This window comes from Amblyomma mixtum, chromosome 3 (genome assembly GCF_055824585.1).
Source record: "Amblyomma mixtum isolate Tamu chromosome 3, ASM5582458v1, whole genome shotgun sequence".
NCBI lineage: Eukaryota > Metazoa > Arthropoda > Arachnida > Ixodida > Ixodidae > Amblyomma > Amblyomma mixtum.
This window is the reverse complement of record NC_143014.1, coordinates 224,571,933-224,586,062: the sequence shown is the minus strand read 5'-3', so window position 1 is coordinate 224,586,062 and position 14,130 is coordinate 224,571,933. Positions and strand designations below refer to the sequence as shown.

General features: G+C 49.2%; 1 protein-coding gene across 2 annotated transcripts; it reads left to right on the top strand.

The window, feature by feature from the left end:
- Window positions 1-225: 225 nt before the first annotated feature.
- Window positions 226-13,054, top strand: LOC149353836 (uncharacterized). 2 transcript variants are annotated; one of them, XM_089577420.1, is made up of 13 exons: window positions 226-365; window positions 2,824-3,012; window positions 3,095-3,154; window positions 3,276-3,403; window positions 4,157-4,376; window positions 5,478-5,576; window positions 6,020-6,097; window positions 6,162-6,274; window positions 6,451-6,509; window positions 10,297-10,364; window positions 10,555-10,682; window positions 10,787-10,852; window positions 12,789-12,895. In XM_089577420.1, the coding sequence occupies exons 1-12, from the start codon at window positions 228-230 to the stop codon at window positions 10,818-10,820; spliced, it is 1,314 nt and encodes a 437-aa protein (XP_089433546.1). In that variant the 5' UTR covers window positions 226-227; the 3' UTR covers window positions 10,821-10,852; window positions 12,789-12,895. The 2 variants fall into 2 exon arrangements, 1 of the variants encoding a protein (XP_089433546.1); XR_016289605.1 differs by lacking the exons at window positions 10,297-10,364; window positions 10,555-10,682; window positions 10,787-10,852 and adding an exon at window positions 12,978-13,054 and having other exon boundaries at window positions 12,789-12,896.
- Window positions 13,055-14,130: the final 1,076 nt, after the last annotated feature.

The following is a 14,130-nucleotide window of genomic DNA, read 5'->3' as shown; positions in this document are numbered from 1 at the left end:
TTGTTCAGAGGCCTAATAAAAGTTGCATACTCGTGATCACAGAAGAAGTAGTCACGGAAATCCGAATTACCTTATTTATGCGACGGACAGCGGCCATAGCGCTTGGCACGATCACAGCGGGGTGCCGGTATCGCGAGAGACCGTTCAAGGGACACGCGTGGGCGACAGTGGCAGCGCTCGCTGGCGCAGGCATCAACGACTTCGTGGCCATCATGCGGCGGTTCGAGATGCACCAGTGGCCCGTGACGCCCAAGACAGCCAACATGACCAGACTGCTGGCCGCGATCGCCTCGCAGCTGGGCTACTGCCCACTCGTCACTATCTCCTTGGGCAAGGGATACGAGTCCCACGGACCCGTCATAACTGTGAGTGCGCGCGTCCCGGTGGGCTCTCTGCTCCAAGTGCGAAAGTAAGTGAACCAGTAAACAGAAGGCAAAGAGATAGCGAAAATGAAGAAAGGAAATACGATACACGGATCCAAGACTGCTTTTCCGGTACCACTACGACGCAGCGTGTCACTGTACAAATGGTCAGTGCTACCGCGAGTGACCGCTGTAGACTGACAGGTGCAGCCTTGGTCGAAAGTACTCAGGCTACAGGGTTTTCTTTTCAACCGAGCAGTTGGTCGATTACGGCACATCCGAAGCTCCAAACCTCCGGAAAAGGATGAAACCTATTTTTCTCACCCCTCCGAACTTGTTCGAGTTCAGCGCCCAGAACCAAAACTCCGTGCCCTGAGGCCTTTTGACTAAGGACGTGCCTGTGCGCGCAAGCAGCGGCGCAAATTGAGTAGCGATCGAGTCAGTCGGCACGCCAGCGCAGTTGCACGCGGTTCACAAGGAGCCAGAGTTTCTTGGTGGCGGCTTCGAGGATGCAAAAGCTTCGCTGCGAGCATTACCGCGACACATCCAAAGTATGTGCTTTGACGTTCTATAGAAGGCGCCATCAGGAAGTTGTGCTAGATAGATCACGCGCCATTGCGAATGCACCGGGTAATGTAGATGCCCACAGTTACGTAAACAAGGATGAGTTTGTGCATTCCGGAATACTCACTTAATTGTTCAAATAAAAGAGAGGGAGCGGAATGGAGCGACAGAGAGCAACTGAGGAATACAGTGGTACAGACGCTCCTGTGCTGCTGCTTGCAGTTTCAGCTCTCTGATGCCCTGTTTCTTTCCCAGTGTTCGATTATTTAATAAGCTTTATTTAAATCATTCCGAACTTTCGTGACTATCGAATAATACCCGAGGGAGGTACCGCTACAGCATCTCATGCTTGGGAATGCGATTATTAAGATTGACATGAGATGCAGGAATTGGAATAAAGGGACAGCCGAGGTTGACCAGCAGTTTCTTGTTGCAGCTAAGTTCAGGCACTCATTTCAGACCTCACCAGTTTATCCGTGGCATACTCCCGAGAATGGCAGCCGTTCATGAAGTGACCGCAGAAATAGAGCGTCTGCGTGGAACAAAGCGAGCGCGAGGGCAACACGTAACAAGAACAGGCACGACAGCACGCAGGTCGTCTTATATCGGCTCTTTCCGCGTGCTGCAGCTTTTCGCTTTTTTGAAGTTTCACGAACCGTCGAAACCGATAATGTTAGCGGGATATCTTTATGTTTATGGCGTATATCGGAGTTTCCAAGCCGTCGTAAAATAAGCGTGAGTTGTAAAGAAGGATTTTTGATAGCCACCTACCAGATAAGTAGGATGTTCCAAAGCAATAGCTGTGGGAACTCTTTTGAAGACGACCCGTTCTTCGCCGCCCAGATGTTTTGGGCGGCGTTCGTCCGCTTTTCTTCTTCCGATTTAGAGACGCGTTCGGTCCCCTTGTGAAAGTGCGTGGCCACGTAATTACGTTGCCATTGCCGAGCAGTCGAGTGCTGCTTTCCTCCACCGTCGAACCAACTAGTTTCAGTACTACCACCGGTGAGCACATAGATGTCGTCTGTGAATAGAAGTAGCGGTTAGGCGCACCGTCCATAGCCGCGGCGATCGCCGAGTGCCATCCAAGCAGGCTATTGCCTCCACCCCGGTGTGGTTTAGAATCCTCCTCAGAACCCACAAAAGTTCCTTTTCTTTTACAGCGAGAGCTATTACAGAGACACCTACCGCCGCCGAGCACTTGTAGCTTTCACCATGATCAGGTGACCGCCCCGTGAAAGCAGCCCGCGACTCGAGCCTCGTCAACCTTCCTTGTCATCGGGTCCATGGGACGCGCGATACAAGACGCCGCCAAACGCTTCGTAACGCCTCTCAGACGCTCTGTGTGCGCCTGTGTATAGGGTATATACCAGCCTTACAGTGGATCGACACCTCACTGAGCTTCGTGATTTACGCACGTAGTCGATTTTGTAGTGTCTGAAAGCACGGCGTCTTTTTTTCATGTTCCTTCCGCATTCCTTCTTTCGCTGTTCCGACTTTGCGTTGAGAAGGCCGACGCGCGTGCCAAGGGCTTGTCACGCAGAAAGGAGTCGTCTTCAGTGCCAGCGCACGGACAATGGGGCGCCCCGCCTTGAAGCCTCTTGACTACGCCTGCACTTTTCAAGCTTTTCTTATTGAAGCTAATTACGATAATAAAAACGAAGTAAAGAATTAAGTCAGTTTTTAATGCGGTACTTTTATCGACACTGGCGTATGCAGAGATCTGGAAGCTACGCTCTAATGACGTCTGCCGCGTTCCGTCGAGGGGTAGGTAAAGAGGGTTTACAGGGAGTTTAGCCTTCTTCCACGCTGCGCCCCTCTTCACTGCTCTTTGTTCAGGGCTCCGAGCACATCCAGAGTGTATCACCGATGAGGCTTCCTTTTCCATTTGGCTCGCCAGCTTGACAAGCCAACGCTCCTACTCCGAAAAGTTGGGTCCCAGACGGACATGACCATGGCTGCTACGCTGCTGTTCACGCTGGCCAAGTACCTCAAGGACTTCTGCGACCGCTTCGCCATCTGCCTGCACAGAGGAGAGGCCGAGCACATTGTCACTACCATCATCAAGTTCGAACAGCTCTTGAGCTTTGTGAGTTGACTGCGCTTCGGCGGCGCTCGTGAGTTACATTGGAAACCCCCTTATGAGCGGATCCCCTTCTCTTGACTCACAGTACATGCGAGCCCCGGGCAAGCAGACGAGGATGAAGCTGAGAGACTTGAAAACGCATAAGGTAAGTGTTCGCTGCGGGACAGTACGGAAGCTCGTTATACACTTGCATGGAGGTATACCGTACCGAAGAGTTAAACGTACACTGCCGCCCAGCACGCGCAATTTTTTTTCTTTCTTTGCAGATACACTGGCCCACCCTCCTCACTGCAGTTCTGGGGAAGCACCTTAACGTTACGGCAGAAACCGACGTCGTAATTAAGTCTCCACACTACCTGAACGGCTTGGACGAAGTGCTTGAAAAGAGCAGCGAGTAAGCGATTAAAATACAGCGTTCGCATTATTGGTGCATAACCTGGCCCGTTCGAGCCAGCATGCGTCCCGCACTTTCGCCTCTATTTATCGTAGCTGTACCACTACGGTCCAAAGTTACAGGCGTCATCTTTTAGAAAATGTGGATGTATTAACACTCAGGTGTTTTTGTATTCCGCCGTCGTTGCAATACGACCACCGCGACCCAACAACGAATCTGCCACCTCATGTCTATAGCATAACAATTTAGCCCGCGCTGTGCCACTGCGGCACGTGTTTCTCAGTGGTTCAAAGGCCGTGTAGAATGTCTTGGATTGCAACATGCAAAGTAACAGATGGTTCCATGGCACTCATTCCTCTGTTCTCAGTGGAATAGCCATAACCCGTGTTTATAATTGTGGACCACCAATGCGGCGACGACGGCTTTCCGTCGTTTTTGACCGGTCGCTTGGTACAACCACTGCCAGAACGCCGGATTCGACCACGCAGTCAGTAAGCTTCCACTTCGGAAGCCGCCATATGCTATTCTGCCATAACCAACTAGCCCAGATTTCTGTTCTTATTGCAATGCCATCCTCCCGTCAGGCAGCAACTGCGCTTTTTAGCATAGTTATAGTGCCACTGTGTTTGGGAACGCCGCGCCTCAACAACAGTCTCAGAGGCGGATCAGTCGTTCTGGCCTACCAGCATGCCTCCCACCGAGTGAGGAGGCAAACATGGGCGGAAGGCGTGTTGCGAAACCTCGCTTTCGCAGGTCCGTGGTGACGCTGTACGTGGGTTACACCATCTTCTCATGGTTCGCGCCACTCATCGTGAACCTGGACGCGTCCACGAACACAATCCTGTCTCCGAGCACCGAGCAGAACCGCCAGTGGGCCAAGTTCCAGTGCCTGCTGCTGTCGGAGGGCGTGTTCGGCTTCGCCTACCTGCACGCCTTCTCCTCACTCCACGCCTTCGACGCGGCGCAGAAGGCGGTGAGCCGGGCCGACGCCTTCTTGTCGCTTTGTTAGTTACCGTTCGCGTGGCTGCGGACGAACGGGCGTTGATTCACAGCATAACATGACCGCGTTCCTCACTCTGTGTATCAGCGCCGCTGCGCGATGTCTTTAGAGCGTGCGAATGACGTCTCGAGGTCCATACGCGCGGATGGATGAGAAAAGTGGTTAGCCTAAATTAGCGTTGGGAACGTCGCACCGGTGTGCGCGCAGGCGCCACTACCAGGTAGTACGATATGCCTCAATACTGATGGTAGTGTTTCCTTCTAGTGTCTGCGAAATTGTCTTCTGCGTGAATGATTACTCAAATAATTTCCCACCATAATCAACACCACCTATAAAAAGAAAGGTTGCACTCCTCTATGCTTTCCGTGGTTTGAGTGAGTGTTGGCTTTTTTCGTAGACATATTCAACCGGGTCCCTCATCCCTTTGTCCTTGTCCACTCCCGACGAAGCATGCTTTTAGTGCGTACCGTTATACGCCGCTACCGGTGTATTTTGCAGCAGAGCATGCTGGCGACAAACTTGTCCGTGTCGGGTTAGCAGACGAAGTGGCTTTCCAAGGCGTTTATACGTGCTCTTTCGATGCTGTTTTCAGGGCCTCGCACACTGGTAGCCGTTCTTTAAAAAGGCAGATTTAGATAAACGGCTTCCGGACGAAGCTATACATGCGCGCAATATCCGCGAGGAGCAAGATCAGACCAATGATGCGAGTTCTGTAAAACGTGGTACACCGACGCATGTTTAGCTCGCTGCACACTTTTAGTGTGATGCACAGCACAGGCTTGACCTTATGATTCGGATGCAGCTTTGTTGTGGCAAAGTTTGTTCAGTGGTAACGCATAATGAAGTGCGTAAGCATGTAACCTAATCTATTCGCATTTTAGTTTATGCCGAGAAAATCACATTGTAGGCCGGAAGAGTCCGCGCCCATAAGTCTAAATGCCTTGCAGTCGCTAAAAGGCTGAAATGAATTCTCCAATTATTTCAAACGTAAAGATATTCGGCATTCCGTGGGCAGTTTCTTCACAATTACCGTAAAATGCCTACTTTTGTCTCCTCTCGTTCTTTTCCGTCCAGGTCATTAACGCCACGAAGATGATTATAAAGACGTTGCAGGAATTCACGTTTTTAACTCCGTGGTTTAAAAGGGAAGATGCGGCAATGGTGCGAAAAAAGGTGAGATTTTTTTTCACCACTGTTGCAGATGCAAGCTGTACATCGCGACAGTATGGCTATTGTTTCGTCTACGTTCTTGAACGAAAGAAAAGAAAAAGTAAAGAAAGTGAGAAAAAAGAAAAAGGAAGTTTTTAGCGTGAAGTGACCAAACGGAAGGAAATACTAAAACATTCAGACAGGAAAGCCTTACTTGCGTGGTGGGCTTTACTAGCAAAGAGGTTTGTGAAAATGGCCGCACCCTCAAGAAAAATCGGATCACGGCATTGCCGCGGCATGCAAGACGATGTCATTTCCCTCCCTAATGAATACTGGTCACTTCCATCTTCCGTTATCTATTGACCTGGCTTTCACAATTTTCAGGTAGTATTTTCATATACAATTTCGTATTCTTTCCTTTCTCGATCTTCTACCGAAAAAATTTCTGCGCCTTGTTCTCTCCACAGCTGGGTTCGTTGGAAGTAATCGCTTTTGTCCCAGACGCGGCCAAGATACGTCGGTTCACCCAGGAGTACTACAACGACGTGAGTGTCGCGGTGCTTCAGACGACGGAGCAGTTCTTGAGTGGCATCCCTCTTTTTTCTCCAGGTTCCAGCTCTCAACTTGGAAGATGGTTTTCTCCGAAATCTCTTCAAGATGCAGAAGTTCGTCACAGAAAGGTCTCTAGACCTCGCCATTGGTACCAACGGAGAGGCCTACACGTGCGTCCACTTTAAATCTTACGTATCGTGTTATTACCAGGTGACAGGATAATGTCCATTATGACTGCGAGCTGAGTTAATATGTTTATCAGTTTATAAATTCATCTGATAAGCACAAAGTTGCGCATTTTACATGCTGAACTGCATGTCACCGCTGATGGGCATTTTTGTTTCAGATGGCCAATATCGTCGCTGAGAAAAAGGTGCCTGCTTGATATGCAAGCTAACAAGTTATGTAAGTACTTTATATAGATTTATGAAGAATGCATAGAAAGACACAGTTGTTGTCTTGCCCTGCGAACTGTACCCCCTCCCCTGAAGCTAAACTTAGACCAAATTTTAAAAATGAGGTAACTTGGTAACTTCACAATAATGTAGACCCGCCGTACCTTTTTTTTTTCAATAAATTAATCTCTCTCTCTGTAATGGATTGACAAATAACTTTTGGCTAGCATTTCGTTATGCCAGGTGCTCCAGCTAACCTTAGCCCTAGATTAAAAGTATGCCGAGGCGTAATAGGCGGAGGCACCTTCAACCATGTTGCTGAACACTGCATGTAGTAAGTCAGGGTACTTTTAATTTTGTTGAATTGAATAATTAAATGTATTGAAAAAATTAACTTTTAACTATTGAGTTTTGGGCGCTAGCCCCAATGCGAAATTGCAGAGCGTCCCAGAAAACGTCTAATTCATCAGTTTTTACTTTGATGTGTGCGGTAGATTATTTCTTTCCCCGTTTGGGAAGAAAGCCAGCGAAATGTGCAAAAATCCCGCGTGACTATGCGCTCTTTCGGCACGACAGGAGTGCTTTCAAACGTGGAATTTGTTTTCGTAGCCGCGTTCGATGCTCCCGTGAATGTGGCGCCGCGAAAACATTGCAGTGAGCGCTGGCGGCAAAAGTAACACTTGCAACCTGGCCCCGTTCAGTGCGGAAATTTGCTGGCACGCTGGTGCTCGGAAGTGGTACTGAGCAGCGTTCCTAGTCGTTGGGCGGGCGTTTCCTGTGCTTGGCCGTAGCAAAATCACCGATTTCAGAAGCCAAGCAAGGTGCCGGAGTGCCTAGACGCCGGATGCGAGAGGCCAGAGGCGAAACGCCTTTTAGTAACTACTCCTTAGAAAATATATTTTTTAAATGCTTTCACAATAATTTATAATAGCCGTTACATTTATTAAAGGTATCTTATATAGACAAGAGCCTGATTGTGGCTGTTGTTTGCAGGGAATGGTCAATTAGCTTTCGGCCAGCAAAGCCTCGATCGCTATAGTTTTGCTTGCAGTGAGTGCTTCGCTTGACGATTCGATAAGAAAGTAATTTTATCGATCGAGTGATAGGCTTGTTCAGTCATCGCGCTCTATAAACAAAGAAAAGGTAACCAAGCTCTCGGGAAGTAGTCTTTCCTCTTCGCAAGACCTGCTATCTATTACACGTTGTCGATGAGTAAACATATAAAAATAAGTCCAGATCTCTCAGGAGGCCAGTGTGCAAGAGGCACAGTCTATAGAGTTTCTGGTGCAGAGTTCACAGTTACAAATATGTGCGGCATCAGAATAGAAAATGTTCCACTGAGGCGCAAAGGAAGTAGTCTTAGGTTCATCTTTCCGCGTAATCGAAGGACGAAGTGGCTTTCTTTGCGCGTGACCTAATATGCCTTCAGGAAAGTAAAAACAGCGCTAAATTTATGGTGATGGAACGTTTTGTCCTCAGAATACAAGCGGTTCTTCTGGCCAGTCGCTTATACTGGCTACTTTGTTTGTTCAGAAAACTGGAATACGTGCCTGGTATTTTACACTCAGAAACCGAAAACGCGTAGTTTTTAGCCAAGTTCATTACTGGTTAGGCTTGCCTATATACCTCCTAAGGCTGAATGAGTGCCCTTGCTTGCGATTCACCGGATCCCACTAGTAAACAATGTTCTAAAATTTACTCTCTTTCTGAGCCTGACACATGGAGCACAGTCAACACCACTATCTTTGTGGCCACACGCCTCATTCTCTTCTTGTACCTCGCACAGACATTCCCGCAATTCACACTATTCTGGTGGACCAGTCAACGAGGACCGTGAAGTAAGTGTGTGTGGTAAGCGATGGGGACTGAATACCATTTTGGTACAGCGGCTGGCTTCAGTGACTTAAGTTAAAAGAATAAAAAAAAAACAATGTTGCCGCCGATGTGAACCTGAGGCGCCCTTTCGACCGGCTGCCTTGTTAAATGGCTGCAAGCATGCCCATCGTTTGCAACACTATCAACGCAAGGGTGCAGCAACGCGGCTCTTAACGCGAACACCTCAGTCAAGCATGTAGTCAAGCGTGTTGTGGTGATCGGGGCCGCTGGAGTAGAAAAACAGTGTACTGACCCTATAATGAACAAGTGATGCTTCGATTTTGAGTCGCCCCTCATTACAAAGCAAGACAGCGTAACTAACTTCATTCGTGTAGCCCAACTGCGCAGCGCTTTTGTTTTACGCGTCACTTAACCACCAAATTACCTCAAATTTAAAATGACTGAGGTGGCTCTGAAGGGAGGCGAAAACGAAAACACACGCCACCACGCGACTGTGGCTTCACGGCAGTGTAGCGTTTATGCGGCGGAGCACCCTTCACAAATACAGTAACAATTCTCGTGTTTGGTACTCATTACACGCGAATCACGAACCTGCATCCAGCTTTTCCAATGCGATCGAAGCAAGCCGCTGCTACGTTATCCGACTAAATGCTCATCGTCGTGGTTATTCTCCTTCCCACCAGCCGCGGCCAGATGCGCCCGGCAAGGTGCGTGTAACACGCATTGTGAAACCCGGGAAAAGCTGCATTCAGGGCCACAAATGCGGAATGATCGAATCTCCTCTCCTACCGCTAGCGGCTATCCGAACGTCTTCCATTCCCTAGCGTATACAGTCTAAAGGCGAGGGACCTTCGATTACAATTTTGCTGTAGCTGGCTTATTGCTTTAAAGTGCGGCACATATGCCATTTGTGGTATGGTATGGAATGGTTTGGTTTTATGGTTTTATGGGGTTTAACGTCCCAAAGCGACTCAGGCTATGAGGGACGCCGCAGTGAAGGGCTCTGGATAATTTCTACCACCTGGGGTTCTTTAACGTGCACTGACATCGCACAGCACACCGGCCTACATTGAAATGCGAATCCGCGTCTTTCGGGTCAACAGACGAGCACCATAACCACTGAGCCACCGCGGCGGCGCTTATGGTATGGTATGGTATGGTATGGTATGGTATGGTATGGTATGGTATGGTATGGTATGGTATGGTATGGTATGGTATGGTATGGTATGGTATGGTATGGTATGGTATGGTATGGTAAATGGGGTGGTAAGTGGGGTTTAAAATTCCGAAGCGACAGATGGGCTATGAGGGACGCCATAGTATAAGGCTCCGGATTAATTTCCACTACCTGGGATTTTTTAACGGGCGCTCATATCGCACAGCACACGGGTGTTTTTGCATTTCGCCTCCATCAAAATGCAGCCGCCGCGATCAGGTTCGAACCCGCGACCTTGGGATCAGCAGCCGAACAGCATGTCATTTGTGTTGCATCGTGTGGTCTTGCGTTCCCATGAAGACCGCCCGCCACTCGTCGTCGCCTGTCCTGTGCTTGTCAAGCTTAGCTCCCAAGACAGTAGAATTTGTCGCGTCGCGTCTGAAGGTTGCGCTCCTCAGTTATTATTCCTTGCGTGAAAAGCGATGCTGCCCGGTCGAATCTATCCACGCTATTTTAGGATTAGTAAAATTAGTGCATACTACTTGGTTTTCCTCATGTACTCACTCCTGCCTGGACTGCTAAGAGGTAGTTGGCAGTATCAAATAAATAAATAAATAAATAATCCCAGTGCATTGATGCATTGTAGAAAGCTTCGTATAGCCCTACGCAACCTCCTCTGTGACGAAGCCGGTACATTTTTATTCGAATTGTGATTAAGGGCAACTGAGTGCATTAACTTGCTGGTGCACCACTTTGGATAGAAATGGAAATTCACTCATTAGTTTCACTGCTCGTCATATTTCAGGTTCTTACAGATGCCAGTGCTTGCCTACTACGTGCTTCACGCACTACTGCCTATGTTCTTCCAAGCTGGTAAATATCGTGCGCATGTTTTCACATTTAAACAGAAATTCAGAATGGGCGAGCACTCGTAGCGGTAGCCTTTTCGGTACTTACAGGTATTTAACTCAAATCTAAGGCCCCCGCACCTCAGCACCGCATTTAAAGCGCAACACCACGCGCAGATTCAACGCGCTCTTACGCACCTCTGCATCCTTTTCAGGTTCCGTCTTCGACGAGAGGGGCGCGTACAATGAATGGTGGAACTTTGAAAATGAGGAGAGCTTCGCGCGGGCCGAAAACTGCCTCGTGCAGCAGTACCTCGAATCAAGCAGAGTTGACGCCTCACAAGTAAACGCTGTAGTACTCCCGTTCTCAGCCAATGACGCACGGATATATAGCAAAGGCAAAACCAGTTGTTATCGGACACCCCCTTTTTTTTTTTTTTTTTGCAGGACGAAGCGAAAGCAATGGCCGCGCAGGTCATGAACCAAAACTTCGTAATTGCTCCATCATTCAGGGTGAGCGTCTCTCGATCTCCGCTACACGCGCAGCGTGAGCAATAACTTTCAAGCTTTTGTGTAGTGGCTTGAAATGCCTCTTGCGACACGCAAAAGCCCCGATTTACTTCCGCATTGAATGTTGCCGCACTGACGCACGCTCCCCTGAATGTCAACATGGTGCCAGAACTCCAGAAGAGAGAGAAACATTTTAATGTTTGCAGCAGAGGTGTGCCTGGTAATTAACCTGGCATGCTACTCCAGGATCTCCAGAAGAGTTGTGTACATACCCAAGCAAGCGAGAATATATACTGCAGCGCCGGTCCTTGTTGCGTGCATAACTTCTCGGAGCGCACGCAGGACCTCTAAAACGAGCAAGTTGCGTTGAGCTGGCGCGCCGTAAAAAAAGCGACTGAGAAGCAAAGAAACTGCGAGCGTAGGGAATCTGAATCGCCAGTAGACAGTCTAGTGCCAGAAAGAGCCGAAAGGCCCCGATTCTTGACAACGCCATGACTGTTAAGCGAATCCTCTGTAGATAAGGGCTGTCGGCCAGGCCAACGTTTATGGGGTCTGAAACGCTCTGCAACGCGCTTATCCTCAGAGACGGTCCACTCCAAGCCCTTATCCCTACCATCAGCACTGGATATCTGAGTGGACAGGGTGCTTTACCTGGGCTGACGGAGGAGGCACCAGTTCGAACAGATGCTGCATGCGCTACTCAGAGCGAAACGCACCGAACTTCCATGGAGAATGCTGATGACTGCCAGCAATGCCCGAGTACTGCTCGCACAACAGCTGAGAGGCTACCAATCGTCGCGCCACATCCCCTAGTGCTGATTATTCTTAGCTCCAAATGATGAAGCTGCTTACGCAGCGTCAGCATATCGCCGGTCCCTACATGACATTAAAACACAGCGGCGCTAGCGGACGCTTTGTCCAACGCCTCCTCTCTATTTCAATGCCAGCCACATCACTCGCTTCGCAGTGTAATCCGCTTGCACGCCTCTGCACTCGTTTACTCGTCAAGATGTGGTGCCACTGATGGGGAGCAGTGGCTTACGTTATTATATTGCGCAAGTTTCTGGCACATGGCACACGGACGGACGCCCGTCCGTCGCTCAGTCACTACATTATGTTGTTGTGAACACCTAAGCCAAATAATACACTTCTAACCCACAGTCGTGCTTGAAAGTTAGCCCGCCCTTTCCGGCGACTTTTTGAAACTGGCTCTCCTCCGTGTCGCGCGTCGGCGCATGTCACTTAAAAAGAGGCTATCGGCTAGGCTCTTTCAGACGTCACGCAGCTACCAGGCATGGCCGCGGCCGGTCAGCCGCGTCGCGCCAGCGGTTCATGACCCCCCCCCCCCCCCCCCCCCCCCCAGGGAATTCCCGCGCGCCGGCAGAGGCCGAGTGGGGGGCGGCGGGGGAGTGCCTACATTTCGGCGTGCAAAAAGGACGAGACAGGTCGTAAAACAAGACAGCGACATGACAAAACAGTAATGCTCCTAACTTCAAGAATTAATTCCTTTAAGTACTCTTACTTCCCACGAACTACAGTTGACTGGAATAACCTCACTAAAGATGCAGTCACGCAGAAGTCATTAAGATCATTTGAAGAATGCCTAAAATAATTGACTGATATTGATTTGCCTTTATGCATGCGCATTTATGTGTATGTACCCACCCTGCTAAGGTCGTGAACAAAGACCGCAGTATGTATAAATAAAATAATTAAAAAGACGCTAAAAATTGTATTGTGCAGTAACTCAGCTCCTACAGAACGCTTAAAAATCATTGCTGGAGGATGCTCGTGAAGTGGCATCCTTTCACATCCTGCAGGAATACCACAACTTCATTGATCAGCGTTCAGGGTCCCTTAACCGCTAACCGCCTACGGGCGCTGCCGCGAGGATGTCTTCCTGAAGCAGCAGCATATCATACCGTTTCCCCTTTTGTAGGCCTTTCAGAACAGCCTCAAGGCATCCGGTTACAGCATGCTGAACTTTAGGCTCCATCCGAATTTCCTGGCCGACAGCAAAGAAGCGTTCTACGCAGCGCACATGACGGTGAGACTCGATTTTTCGGAGCGTGCCCGCACCTGCCTTCCTTCGCAGCAGCAGCTTCGAAACACGAAGCTTTTTGTGCAGGCCCTCTGTGACGAGACCGACACGGCCCAGAATTCTTTCATTTATCGCATGTTCAACGAAGACCTCTTCGATTTCTTCAGGTAATCGGCCTAGAGCGTCTGTAACGTGCGCAGTTTGCGAGCTTACGTGCGCACGTGTCATGCCGGTGCGCGACAAATTTCTGCAGGCAGAACGTGCCCTTCTACAACTTTCCCGATTACGAAGACCAGATTTCAGACTGCGAACCAGCCCAAGCTAACGAACTGTCGAGGATTCGGCATTGCCAAGTATGGAGCACATACTGAAGATATCTACAGCGTTCAATAAGGTGGATAAAATAAAAGTGTCGCTAATGAACAGAATTCTCTCTAGAACCATACAGTGTGGCGTGTTGTCGTATATTGTGGCTGAACTACAAGCTTCGGCCAATGAGCGCCAATGAGCGATCAACATGCGCCAATGAGCGATCAAAACGTTATGGAAACGACTCCAGGGCAAAAGTGACGCCTGTGTTCCTGTGCACACCCTCTCCACATTACAGACTTAGCATAACGGGGACGTATACTGAGCGTGCGCAGTAGGCATCCGGGAGCACGTGTCTGTGCTAATACATCTCCGCTTTGCTGAAACTCTATTACTGCTAACCGTGGTGGCAGCCGTTATGGTAACACCTCTTGATAGCCAGCCGTTGCTCTGCGGGACAAGTACAGGGCGTACTAATTTGGCAACAACGACCTTTCGAAATCAGTTAATTCTGAAAGGTGATTACCATGATCGCTGCTACTGCCACGAAACTGAAATTTACACGCAGCAGTCCTGCTAAGTTTTAATGCTACAGCATTAGGAGGGCCATGACGGCGAATGCTGTCCGGCGTCGGCGTCTGTCCTCCAACTGCCAACCGTCACAGGAGGCAGGGGGTATTTAGGGGGCAGCTCGCGTTCTCCACCTGCCACCTGCTAAACACTGGCTAGAAGAAAACGCCGCCTATAGTGAACACCGGCTATAATAAAACGACGGCTATAATGAAACGCTGGTTATAATGAAACGTCGGCTATAATAAAACACCGGCGATAGCAACTTGGTAAGGACACTTAAAGGAGAGGTGATATTGATTGGGTTCTAGTGATGATATTGTCTCAGTGAAGTTACAAGTAGCGGTAATGGCCGTAGTGG

Bases quoted from the DNA above. Each gene is read 5' to 3' on its own strand.
- LOC149353836 (XM_089577420.1), top strand. From the start codon at position 228: ATGCACCAGTGGCCCGTGACGCCCAAGACAGCCAACATGACCAGACTG. The intron at 3,013-3,094 runs GTGAGTTGACTG...CTTGACTCACAG, and splicing joins TCGAACAGCTCTTGAGCTTT to TACATGCGAGCCCCGGGCAA. The intron at 3,155-3,275 runs GTAAGTGTTCGC...CTTTCTTTGCAG, and splicing joins GAGACTTGAAAACGCATAAG to ATACACTGGCCCACCCTCCT.